This window comes from Anomaloglossus baeobatrachus, chromosome 12, assembly GCF_048569485.1.
Source record: "Anomaloglossus baeobatrachus isolate aAnoBae1 chromosome 12, aAnoBae1.hap1, whole genome shotgun sequence".
Taxonomy (NCBI): Eukaryota; Metazoa; Chordata; class Amphibia; order Anura; family Aromobatidae; genus Anomaloglossus; species Anomaloglossus baeobatrachus.
The window spans coordinates 128,953,657-128,968,187 of NC_134364.1; the positions used below are offsets into that span (position 1 = coordinate 128,953,657).

General features: G+C 42.9%; 1 protein-coding gene across 1 annotated transcript in view; it reads left to right on the forward strand.

Annotated features, from left to right (window-relative positions):
- Positions 1–14,531, forward strand: part of NPR1 (natriuretic peptide receptor 1) — a 91,729-nt gene that overhangs the window by 52,963 nt on the left and 24,235 nt on the right. Inside the window, exon 2 of the mRNA XM_075330631.1 lies at positions 13,258–13,457. Within this exon, the coding sequence (XP_075186746.1) occupies positions 13,258–13,457 (200 nt within the window). The remainder of the gene's footprint in view (positions 1–13,257; positions 13,458–14,531) is intronic.

Genomic DNA, 14,531 nt, shown 5'->3' on the forward strand with positions numbered 1-14,531 from the left:
ACATGGCTGCAATCTAGGGGTTTCGATCCCGGTTGGAAATCCATTACCCAGTCTAGGCACTTCGGCGCCGGCTGGAGAATCTGAAACTGGATTACATTGTGCTGGAGCACCGCTATGGATCCTAGGATTCGGCTGGAAGAAACCCAGGTTGGGACGAAACAGTTACCTGGCTACAGACTTTGCTGTGCTCGTGAAGCTTCCTACGCTTGTCACTATCCTATTCTCGGTCGGTGCCTGCCAAAAGCGGGGTGCTGCTGGTTTGGGGTATGTGGCCCTGGAAGCTCTGAAGGCACGAATAGTCTACTCCCTTGTGAGCCAGCGGAAGGGTGATACTCTGTTGTCTGTTACATTGTATGGTTTGCGTGGTTTTGTGTTATATGCCTTTGACTGTTGGGGATCCAATAAAGTCTAATTATTGTGGTTCCCGCACCCTGTGTTATCTGCCCACGGGTACGGAGTTCAGGCGTTCAGTTGGGATAAGCCCTCGTCCATGCAGTCTTTCTAAAGGCAGCCGGCCAGCGGACGAGAGCACCCACTGACCCCCATGTCTCCACTATTATCTCAATCCATCTTGTTGCAAGTTGTCCTCCTCCGTTTCTCTCTTTACCTCTCTCAAACATAACTGTCTTTTCTAATGTCCTAATGTGACTGTGGGATAGTGAGGGACAGGGGCTCCTAAGCTGTCCCTCACACTAGGGGATGCTAGGCTATCCCTAACCTCAGAGTTACTCCTCATGGTGGAGATGCCGCAGTCCCTTGCATGGCTATGCTGCTGACCAGAACTAATCTGATTTCCCTCTCCCACCAAAGAAGGGAAGGGCAGACGTGAGATAGGAACACAGATAAAAACAGACAAAGGAAAACCAAAACTCTAATGCGGGCGTCACACGATACGATCTATTGTGCGGTTGCACGAGCGATCGTACCCGCCCCCGTCGTTTGTGCGTCACGGGCAATTATTTGCCCGTGGCGCACAAAGTCGTTAAACCGCCGTCACACGTACTTACCTGCTGAGCGATGTCGCTGTGGGCGGCGAACATCAACTTCCTGAAAGGGGTGGGACGTTCGGCGTCACAGCGACGTCACACAGCGGCCGGCCAATAGAAGTGGAGGGGCAGAGCTGAGCGGGACGTAAACAATCCCGCCCACCTCTTTCCTTCCACATAGCCGGCAGGAGCCACGGGATGCAGGTAAGCTGTGTTCAGCGTTCCCGGGGTGTCATACGGAGCGATGTGTGCTGCCCCGGGTACGATGAACAACCTGCACAAAGAAAAATAAACGACTTTTTAAAAATGAGCGACGTGTCAACGATACACGATTTGCGAACGTTCTGCGTCGCTCGTAGGTGTCACACGGGACGACGTCGTAAATGATGCCGGATGTGCGTCACGAAAACCGTGACCCCGACGACATATCGCACGATAGATTGTCTCGTGTGACGCCCGCATAACACACTATGCACACACACCCACACACAGGAATAGACAATGAGAAACTTAGGAGAAAAGCAAGAGCAGGAAGGTATCAACAAATGGCAACAAGGGTTAACTCCACAACCGCACTAAGCAACAAGTATAACAACACCAGATAGTTTAGATTGCAACACCTCACCAGCCCAACTAAGATAAACTATAGCTGGCATAGGTGGATGGATCTAGCCTGCATATATAGGAGGGGAGCAGATAAAATTGACTTCCCCACGACATGTGATCAAAGGAGTCTAACAAGCAGAATAGCAGAGATTAACTCTTGCTAGCCTGACTATGAACTATCACTCTGCAGGTCAACGCCTGAGATTTGCCTGCCTTGATCACAAACACCAGAGAAGTTATCGGGCGTCATCATGTTAGAAACAATAGTTTGAATAGAACCCGCCACCACCAGGACAGTCGGCGAAGTTTGTAAAAATCTCCATATGACATCTGATGATCATTTATCTTCTCACAACTAATCAAAAAGATAAACTTTACTCTTCTCCTACTCCATGTGATCTGGGCAAATACATTTACCCATATGAGGGGGTAATACCAATATAAGAAGTTGTGTATAGCACTGGTATTTAAAATTTAACCTTTATTAATTTCTCTATTAAAATTATAGGACCAATCAGGTGATACCACAAGGTAAAAAAAAACACAAAATACAGATTGGATGCATACAATATATCAACAGGAGTTATATCCAATTCCCTCACGGTCCTCCCGGTTCAGATATATACATCCAAATGATTAAAGTGACATTGTGCAAAAAACCGTGATCCTCCCAAAATTGCACTCTTGCCCTTAGATTAACACTCTTTTTAAAGTGGCTACGTGCAAATGCAAAGATTATCCATAGATCACGGAAAACACCATTGTTTTTCCTCCCTGATTATACCCCAGTGTTTTCTGTGATCTATGGATAATCTTTGCATTTGCACGTAGCCACTTTAAAAAGAGTGTTAATCTAAGGGCAAGAGTGCAATTTTGGGAGGATCACGGTTTTTTGCACAATGTCACTTTAATCATTTGGATGTATATATCTGAACCGGGAGGACCGTGAGGGAATTGGATATAACTCCTGTTGATATATTGTATGCATCCAATCTGTATTTTGTGTTTTTTTTTTACCTTGTGGTATCACCTGATTGGTCCTATAATTTTAATAGAGAAATTAATAAAGGTTAAATTTTAAATACCAGTGCTATACACAAATACATTTACCCATTTAATGTTATAAGGAAAGACTGCAATGGTACTATAATACTGTCTGTAAGAGTATAACTATAATACTGCCCCTATGTACAAGAATATAACTACTACTATAGTACTGCCCCCTATGTTCAAGAATATAACTATAATACTGCCCCCTATGTTCAAGAATATAACTACTATAATACTGCCCCCTATGTTAAAGAATATAACTACTATAATACTGCCCCCTATGAACAAGAATATAACTACTATAATACTGCCCCCTATGTTAAAGAATATAACTACTATAATACTGCCCCCTATGAACAAGAATATAACTACTATAATACTGCCCCCTATGTTCAAGAATATAACTACTATAATACTGCTCCCTATGTACAAAAGTATAACTACTATAATACTGCCCCCTATGTTCAAGAATATAAACTACTATAATACTGCTCCCTATGTACAAGAGTATAACGTCTATAATACTGCCCCCTATGTACAAGAATATAACTGCTATAATACTACCCCCTATGTACAAGAATATAACTACTATAATATTGCCTCTATGTACAAGAATATAACTACTACAATACTGCCCCTATGTAAAGGAATATATCTACTATAATACTGCCCCCTATGTACAAGACTATAACTACTATAATACTGCCTCCTATGTACAAGAATATAACTACTATAATACTACTCCTATGTACAAGAATATAACTACTATAATACTGCCTCTATGTACAAGAATATAACTACTATAATACTGCCTCTATGTACAAGAATATAAGTACTATAATACTGCCCCCTATGTACAGGAATATAACTGATATATTTTAGTATATAGGGGGCAGTATTATATCAGTTATATTCCTGTACATAGGGGGCAGTATTATAGTACTTATATTCTTGTACATAGAGGCAGTATTATAGTAGTTATATTCTTGTACATAGAGGCAGTATTATAGCAGTTATTTTCCTGTACATAGGGGGCAGTATTATAGTACTTATATTCTTGTACATAGAGGCAGTATTATAGTAGTTATATATTCTTGTAAATAGAGGCAGTATTATAGTAGTTATATTCTTGTATATAGGGGGCAGTATTATAGTAGTTACATTCTTGTACATAGGGGGCAGTATTATAGTAGTTATATTCTTGTACATAGGGGGCAGTATTATAGTAGTTATATTCTTGTACATAGGGGCAGTATTATAGTAGTTATATTCTTGTACATAGGGGCAGTATTATAGTAGTTATAGTCTTGTACATAGGGGGCAGTATTATAGTAGATATATTCCTGTACATAGAGTGCAGTATTATAGTAGATATATTCTTGTACATAGGGGCAGTATTATAGCAGTTATATTCTTGTACATAGGGGGCAGTAATATAGCAGTTATACTCTTGTACATAGGGATTAAACACAAAGCGCAAGAGTCTTTAAATTTACCAAAATATAGAAATACCCCATAGACACCGTGATACAAATGTATAAAACATTTTATTTTATAGTGCACAGGGTATTACAGTACATACAAATTAATAATCATGAAAAACCAGATTGAGTAGGTGAAGGAAGAGGGGAAACCCCCACGTGACCCAGGAAATATATCAAAGTTGTGTCGGACCTGCTGAACCAGATGATTACAGAACTTAATGTGGCAACCTGATGACCATAAGGATAATCCTATATAGGGGCAAAACCCTCCACTGGGCAGCTGATACCAGAACCCATGGCCTGGGCCTATGGCCTTAAATCAGGTCATAACTCAAAGGGCCGATATGTGGAGCTGCACAATGGACGGAAAACCTACTAAGGCACTGTTATCACTCAATACCAATTTACAAGGAAAAAAGGTAAAAAGTGCCCAAGCAGTATCATGTAAGTCAATCATTAATGAGGCATACAGGCTTACCACAAACAGTTAAAGCGTCCGAAAATCCTGGAGGGCACGTGGGGACCGACGTCCCGACACGTGTTTCGTCACAATGCTTCGTCGGGGGACGATGATAAAAAGAGTGCCAGGAATGGAGCTTAAAAAGGGAGCCTAATTGGTAACACGCCTCCATTACACCACGCGCACCTGAAGTGAATAGCCGCTGCAGACCGCGCCGTGGCTCGGTATCGGCGGCCGGAAGTCAACGGAGCGAGAACTTCCGGTGACGTCACTGTGCGATACTTCCGGTTCTCCGCCGCAACAGACGTTGCCACGGACGCGAATCAACAAGCGGAACCCACTGCAGTGCTGGGTAAGATGGAGCTGCCCCTGTAGAGATAACAGTCCCACCCCCATCAATAGCAGTGTGGTATATAGTACCTGTAAACATTATTAAATCTATACAGAATCACATAATGACATCATCAGTGGAATACATATTATAAAGTACATACATATCAAAAAATTCTTTTGTTTATGTACAGAGGAAAGGAGAAGAATAGATAAAATGAGAAAGCAGACGTCTGCAAAGAAATAGAGAATAAAGAAGAAGATAGACAAAATGTAGGCATAAATATATCACCCACAATTCCAAATATTACATGTCCATGTATATCGCAGTTCCATGGCCTCCCAATTATAGGTACTGCAAACATATGCGAATCTCCATTTCTTCCAGGCCAGGATTGGTAACAAAACCCGAATGAAGGGGACACTTAGACGGGAAAGGTGGGGGGGGGGGGGGAGAGAGGGGGAGGGGGGGGGGGCGGCTAAGGAGGAAAGTTCATGACAAGAAGGTCCCTTAAAGCAAAACAAAGAAAAAGACACACTGTTAAAAGAGTCATAAGACCACCAATATATACAGCATGAAAAGAATAACACTTAAAATCCCAAGAATCATAGAAGACACATAGGGGGCTACGCAGCTATTCACGCCTCTGTTGCTCAGCCAGGGTGGACCCAAAACACCCTGAGGGCGAAAATTCGAGTTTCATTAACTACAACTGGGAGGGATCCAGCCTCCCTCCTATTTCCCCCCAGTCGGATTCACCCAAGGTATCAAAATGGTGGGGATAAGAGTGATGGTTACAAAAAAGGGGCGAATGAAAGACGTTCATTCAGCCCATCTGGTGCCTGAGTACCTAAAACAAAGATCCAACGGCACTCCATCTGTGCAAGCCGTTTTTTGAGGTCCCCGCCCCGAATTCCCAGATGTACCCTATCAATGCCCCGGACCTGGAGGGATGCAGGATCACAATTGTGAGCCTCCCTAAAATGTCTCGGGATCGTTTTTAGGGATTCAGGGTTGGTGGCCTCTTTGGCCGCCAGAACGTCACGCACATGCTCCCTCGTGCGAATACGGAGCTCACGTGAGGTCAAACCGACATATATCTTATTACAGCCACACGTGGCGTAATATACTACGCCAGATGTGCTGCAAGAGATATATGTCCGAATGGAAAACTCCCTCTTTCCGTCCGCTGAGCAGAAGGTTGTGGCCCGAATGATGTTCTGGCAGCCGCGGCAGCTACCACAAGGGTAGCAGCCGACACGTTGGGGACCACATCCAAAAAGGGGAGTACTCTTGGCCACATAGTGACTATGCACCAATGTATCTCTGAGACTCCTCCCCCTCCTTGCCGTCATCAGGGGGCGTTCCGGCAAATAGCCACAGAGAGAGGGCTCAGTAAGGAGAATGGCCCAATGTTTATTTAGTACAGCCCTGATTTGGTCCCACTGTCGGCAATAGGTGGAAATGAATCTTGCCACTGGACTAGATGTGGGTCTTGTACATAGGGAGCAGTATTATAGTAGTTATATTCTTGTACATAGGTGGCAGTATTATAGTAGTTATATTCTTGTACATAGGGGGCAGTATTATAGTAGTTATATTTTAGTATATAGGGGGCAGTATTATAACTACTATAATACTGCCCCCTATGTACAAGAATATAACTACTATAATACTGCCACCTATGTACAAGAATATAACTACTATAATACTGCTCCCTATGTACAAGAGTATAACTGCTATATTACTGCCCCCTATGTACAAGAATATAACTGCTATAATACTGCCCCTATGTACAAGAATATAACTACTATAATACTGCCACCTATGTACAAGAATATAACTACTATAATACTGCTCCCTATGTACAAGAATATAACTACTATAATACTGTCCCCTATGTACAAGAATATATCTACTATAATACTGCACTCTATGTACAGGAATATATCTACTATAATACTGCCCCCTATGTACAAGACTATAACTACTATAATACTGCCCCTATGTACAAGAATATAACTACTATAATACTGCCCCTATGTACAAGAATATAACTACTATAATACTGCCCCTATGTACAAGAATATAACTACTATAATACTGCCCCCTATGTACAAGAATGTAACTACTATAATACTGCCCCCTATATACAAGAATATAACTACTATAATACTGCCTCTATTTACAAGAATATATAACTACTATAATATTGCCTCTATGTACAAGAATATAAGTACTATAATACTGCCCCCTATGTACAGGAAAATAACTGCTATAATACTGCCCCCTATATACAAGAATATAACTACTATAATACTGCCCCCTATGTACAAGAATATAACTACTATAATACTGCCCCTATGTACAAGAATATAACTACTATAATACTGCTCCTATGTACAAGAATATAACTACTATAATACTGCCCCTATGTACAAGAATATAACTACTATAATACTGCTTGTTATGATCCGGAACCATGGAAGACCACCATAAATCATTGGTAAAAGGTAAAAGGTAACTAATCTGGCCGCCATCCCTTTATTAACCATCAACACTAGAAGTAGCCGAGGGGTGAACTAACATCCTGTGCACCGCGAACCCAGCCGGAGAACTAGCTATCCTAAAGGAAGGAAAGATGAATAACTCGCTGCCTCAGAAAATAGATTGCCCAAGAATAGCAAGCCCCCCACATTCAAAGACTGCGGTGATATAGGAAAACACAATACACAGACAGATGATAGGATTAGCAAAAGGTGAGGCCCCCACTGACTAAATAGGACAGGATAGGAAAGGGACTGATGGTGGCCAGAGAAAAACCCTACAAAAATCCAAAAACCTGATAGTACAAAAAGCCCTCAGATCGCTAGATCTGAACTCCGTCCTATACCAGGCGCTCTTGTCATACCAATGAACAGAAAGCAGGAACCATTACAAATTCAAGAAGCCACAAACACATGGACTTATAGGAGCAATACTCCAAACATAGCTGCAGGGAGCTTCCCAGCTAAGCAACTGAGAGAGAAGATCCCTGCATGCAAATAAACTGGCAATAACCACAGTAAATGACAAACTCAGATAAGAGCAAAAAGAACAAAACAACAAATAAAGAGCCAAGCACTTATCTGAGGTAGAAGTGGTCTGGAGCAGGATGGAGCAGGATGGTGAAGAAAGAACAACTGACATCCGGCATAGCCTGCTATCAGACCAGGGTTTAAATAGGCAGAGAGTTAGCAATGGAAACACCCATTGCTCAACACACCTGGTCTCTGTCCAAACCATTCCTGGCCACAAGAGGGAGCCTCACAGCAGCAAAAGCATAACTGACATTCACAATAGTACCCCCCCTTGAGGAGGGGTCACCGAACCCTCACCAACGCCACCGGGTTGCTCAGGATGAGCATGATGGAAGGCGCGAACCAACCTGTCCGCATGAATGTCAGAAGCCACAACCCAAGAGTTATCCTCCTGCCCATAACCCTTCCATTTCACAAGGTACTGAAGCTTTCGCCTACTGCGACGGGAATCCAGAATTTTTTCAACCTCATGCTCCAGATCCCCTTGTACCAAAACAGGGTCAGGAGGCGCTGCTGCAGGAACTGCCGGCTCCACATGTTTCTTCAACAAGGACTTATGGAAGACATTGTGAATCTTAAATGACGCAGGCAAAGTCAAACGAAAAGATACAGGGTTGATAATCTCTGAAATCTTATAAGGTCCAATAAATCTGGGCTTAAATTTAGGAGATGGAACTCTCATAGGAATATTTTTAGAAGACAACCACACCATGTCCCCCACTTTAAACCGGGGACCAACAGTTCGACGCCGGTTGGCAAATTTCTGGGCAGATTCTTGGGATTGAAACAATTTATCCACTACCTGCCCCCAAATCTGATGCATTCTGTTTACCACCGAATCCACCCCTGGACAGTCAGACGCCTCAAGCTGCCCCGAGAGGAACAGGGGGTGATACCCAAAATTGCAAAAAAATGGGGACACTAATGTGGTAGAGCTAGCTCTATTGTTAAGGGCAAATTCAGCCAAAGGCAAAAACGAAACCCAGTCATCCTGATCCGCAGAAACAAAACACCGTAAATAGGTCTCCAGGGTCTGGTTAGCCCTTTCAGTCTGACCGTTGGTCTGAGGATGAAACGCCGAGGAGAAAGACAGCTGAACACCCAATTTGGAACAAAAAATCCTCCAAAATCTGGATACAAACTGCACCCCTCTGTCGGAAACAATGTTTTCGGGAATACCATGCAAACGAATAACATGCTGGAAAAACAAAGGCACCAACTCTGATGAAGACGGCAACTTAGATAGGGGAACCAAGTAGACCATCTTGGAGAATCTATCACAGATCACCCAAATCACAGTCATTTTCTGAGAGACGGGAAGCTTTGAAATAAAATCCATAGAGATGTGCGTCCAAGGTCTCTTAGGTACCAGCAAAGGCAATAATAGCCCACTATAACGTGACTGCACAAAACGACGGACATCCAGAGACAGGGAAGGCCACCAAAAAGAGCGGCTCACAAGATCCCGAGTACCAAAAATGCCAGGATGACCCGCCAAAACAGAGCAATGAACCTCAGAGACAACTCGGTCTCTCCATTGTCTAGGGAGAAACAGTTTCCCCGTAGGGCATCTCTCAGGTTTATCCCCCTGAAATTCCGCCAGTGCCAACCGCAGATTAGGCGAAATGGCCGAGAGAACTACACCATCATTACGGAAGGAAAGATGAATAACTCTCTGCCTCAGAAAATAGATTGCCCAAGAATAGCAAGCCCCCCACATTCAGAGACTGTGGTGATATAGGAAAACACAATACACAGATAGATGATAGGATTAGCAAAAGGTGAGGCCCTACTGACTAAATAGGACAGGATAGGAAAGGGACTGATGGTGGCCAGAGAAAAACCCTACAAAAATCCAAAAACCTGATAGTACAAAAAGCCCTCAGATCGCTAGATCTGAACTCCGTCCTATACCAGGCGCTCTTGTCATACCAATGAACAGAAAGCAGGAACCATTACAAATTCAAGAAGCAACAAACACATGGACTTATAGGAGCAATGCTCCAAACATAGCTGCAGTGAGCTTCCCAGCTAAGCAACTGACAGGGAAGATCCCTGCATGCAAATAAACTGACAATAACCACAGTAAATGACAAATTCAGATAAGAGCAAAAAGAACCAAACAACAAATAAAGAGCCAAGCACTTATCTGGGGTAGATGTGGTCTGGAGCAGGATGAAGCAGGCTGGTGTACAAAGAGCAACTGACATCCGGCATAGCCTGCTATCAGACCAGGGTTTAAATAGGCAGAGAGTTAGCAATGGAAACGCCCATTGCTCAACACACCTGGTCTCTGTCCAAACCATTCCTGGCCACAAGAGGGAGCCTCACAGCAGCAAAAGCATAACTGACATTCACAACAACTGCCCCTATGTACAAGAATATAACTACTATAATACTGCCCCCTATGTACAAGAATATAACTACTATAATACTGCCCCTATGTAAAAGAATATAACTACTATAATACTGCCTCTATGTACAAGAATATAACTACTATAATACTGCCCCTATGTACAAGAATATAACTACTATAATACTGCCCCTATGTACAAGAATATAACTACTATAATACTGCTCCTATGTACAAGAATACAGTCATATGAAAAAGTTTGGACACCCCTATTAATGTTAACCTTTTTTCTTTATAACAATTTGGGTTTTTGCAGTAGCTATTTCAGTTTCATATATCTAATAACTGATGGACTGAGTAATATTTCTGGATTGAAATGAGGTTTATTGTACTAACATAAAATGTGCAATCCGCATTTAAACAAAATTTGGCAAAAGTATGGGCACCTCAAAATAAAAGTGACATTAATATTTTGTAGATCCTCCTTTTGCAGAAATCACAGCCTCTAGTGGCTTCCTGTAGCTTTTAATGAGTTCCTGGATCCTGGATGAAGGTAGATTTCACCATTCCTGTTTACAAAACAATTCCAGTTCAGTTAAGATTGATGGTGGCCGAGCATGTTCAGCCGCTTCAAATCATCCCACAGATTTTCAATGATATTCAGGTCTGGGGACTGGGATGGCCATTCCAGAACATTGTAATTGTTCCTCTGCATGAATACCGGAGTAGATTTGGAGCGGTGGTTTGGATCATTGTCTTGCTGAAATATCCATCCCCTGCGTAACTTCAACTTCGTCACTGATTCTTGCACATTATTGTCAAGAATCTGCTGATACTGAGTTGAATCCATGCGACCCTCAACTTTAACAAGATTCCCGGTGCCGCCATTGGCCACACAGCCCCAAAGCATGATGGAACCTCCACCAAATTTTACTGTGGGTAGCAAGTGCTTTTCTTGGAATGCCATGTTTTTTTGCCTCCATGCATAACGCCTTTTTGTATGACCAAACAACTCAATCTTTGTTTCATCAGTCCACAGGACCTTCTGCCAAAATGTAACTGGCTTGTCCAAATGTGCTTTTGCATACCTCAGGCGACTCTGTGGCGTGCTTGCAGAAACGGCTTCTTTTGGATCACTCTCCCATACAGCTTCTCCTTGTGCAACATGCGCTGTATTGTTGACCGATGCACATTGACACCATCTGCAGCAAGATGATGCTGCAGGTGTTATGATCCGGAACCATGGAAGACCACCATAACTCACTGGTAAAAGGCGACAAGAGCATTGGCAACTAATCTGGCCGCCATCCCCTTACTAACCATCAACACTAGAAGTAGCCGAGGGGTGAACTAACATCCTGTGCACCGCGAACCCGGCCGGAGAACTAGCTAGCTAGCTTCCTAAAGGAAGGAAAGATGAATAACTCTCTGCCTCAGAAAATAGACAAAGAATAGCAAGCCCCCCACATTCAAAGACTGCGGTGATATAGGAAAACACAATACACAGATAGATGATAGGATTAGCAAAAGGTGCGGCCCCCACTGACTAAAATAGGAAAGGACAGGAAAGGGGCTGATGGTGGCCAGAGAAAAACCTGCAAAATTCCAAATTCCTGATAGTACAAAAAGGCCCTCAGATCGCACGATCTGCACTCCGTCCTATACCAGGCGCTCTTGTCATACCAATGAACAGAAAACAAGAATCATTACAAATTCAAAAAGCTACAAACACATGGACATATAGGAGCTATACTCCAAACAAAACTGCAGGGAGTTTCCCAGCTAAGCAACTGAGAGGGAAAATCCCTGCATGCAAATAAACTGAAAACAACCACAGCAAATGACAAACTCAGATAAGAATAAAAGAACCAAACAACAAATAAAGAGCAAAACACTTATCTAGGGTAGATGTGGTGTGGAGCACAATGAAGCAGGCTGGTGAACAAGGAACAACTGACATCCGGCATAGCCTGCTATCAGACCAGGATTTAAATAAGCAGAGAGTTAGCAATGGAAACGCCCATTGCTCAACACACCTGGTCTATGTCCAAACCATTCCTGGCCACAAGAGGGAGCCTCCCAGCAGCCAAAGCATAACTGACATTCACAACATGCAGGTCTTTGGAGGTGGTCTATGGATTGTCCTTGACTGTTCTCACCATTCTTCTTCTCTGCCTTTCTGATATTTTTCTTGGCCTGCCACTTCTGGGCTTAACAAGAACTGTACCTGTGTTCTTCCATTTCCTTACTATGTTCCTCACAGTGGAAATTGACAGTTTAAATCTCTGAGACAACTTTTTGTACCTTCCCCTGAACAACTATGCTGAATAATCTTTGTTTTCAGATCATTTGAGCGTTGTTTTGAGGAGCCCATGATGCCACTCTTCATAGGAGATTCAAATAGGAGAACAACTTGCAAGTGCCCACCTTAAATACCTTTTCTCATGATTGGATACAGCTGCCTATGAAGCTCAAAGCTCAATGAGGTTACAAAACCAATTTAGTGGTTTAGTAAGTCAGTAAAAAGTAGTTAGGAGTGTTCAAATCAAGAAATTGATAAGGGTGCCCATACTTTTGCACGGGTCAAATTTTGTTTAAATGCGGTTTGCACATTTTCTGTTAGTACAATAAACCTCATTTCAATCCAGAAATATTACTCAGTCCATCAGTTATTAGATATATGAGACTGAAATAGCAAAAACCCAAATTGTTATAAAGAGAAAAGATTAACATTAATAGGGGTGCCCAAACTTTTTCATATGACTGTATAACTACTATAATACTAATGTAGAAGAATATGTAACTAAATGTCTCTGTAGTTACAGAATTACTCATGTATGATCGGTTACGTGTGAATTTCTGGTTTGGGAATATTATTTGATCTGTTGCTTGTTATTTCTTCCTCAGTCGTCTACATTTGCTGCTCTCCAGATACTTTTCGTCAGCTGATGCTTCAAGTGTATCAACAAGGTTTGTGCTCCGGTGACTACGTATTCTTCTATGTTGATATCTTCGGTGCCAGCCTCCAGGGCACCAAATACCCAGACTCCAAGAGGCCATGGTACAGAGGAGACGCAGACGATGAAAAGGCCAAGAAAGCATTTCAGGTACAGACGTTTCTCTCCCACATATGATCTTCTTAGCCTCGTATATTCCAGGAATTAACTCCTTTGTCAGGGTTTTTTTTTCTAACAGTAATGAGTGGTATAATATGGACAGTTATGTAGAAGGGGTTACTTTATAAAAGACTCTGAATATGTCCCCATGGACCCTGCAGAGACATGACGTGCCCCATGTGTGCAGTCTCCTAGAAATCACAGCCAGAGCTGTCAGTACGAGATTGTCACCCCTGTCCGTCTGCAAGGAAGGCGTAAGCCAGGGGGATTTTTATAAAGTCAAAAAGGCACCAACCTGTCATCTGAGTCTAATAAAAGGGATAGGAAGGGGTTAACACAGGGTACATATTGACTTGCTGCTGTATATATAGAGGTGGCTAATAAATAACGTGGAGTATTTGCACTGCCATTCCTTGATGGTGACTGAAGATGATAGTGACGGAGATTCGATAGATTTACCGACCAACGAGGTCATTCTACATTGATTGGATACCGGTCATTATTGGTCCGGGGTAGAGTGCGAGGTATAATAGTGACCGATACGTTGTGTTGGTCCGGCGTGGAGTACGAGGTATAATGGTGACCGATACGTTGTGTTGGTCTGGGGTGGAGTGCAAGGTATAATGGTGACCGATACGTTGTGTTGGTCCGGGGTAGAGTGTGAGGTATAATGGTGACCGATACGTTGTGTTGGTCCGGGGTGGAGTGCGAGGTATAATGGTGACCGATACGTTGTGTTGGTCCGGCGTGGAGTACGAGGTATAATGGTGACAGATACGTTGTGTTTGTCCGGGGTGGAGTGCGAGGTATAATGGTGACCGATATGTTGTTTTGGTCCGTCGTGGAGTACGAGGTATAATGGTGACCGATACGTTGTGTTGGTCCGAGGTGGGGTGCGAGGTATAATGGTGATGTTGTGTTGGTCTGGGGTAGAGTGCAAAGTATAATGGTGACCGATATGTCGTGTTGATCCGGGGTAGAGTGTGAGGTATAATGGTGACCGACAGGTTGTGTTGGTCCGGGGTAGAGTGCGAGGTATAATGGTGACCCATACGTTGTGATGGT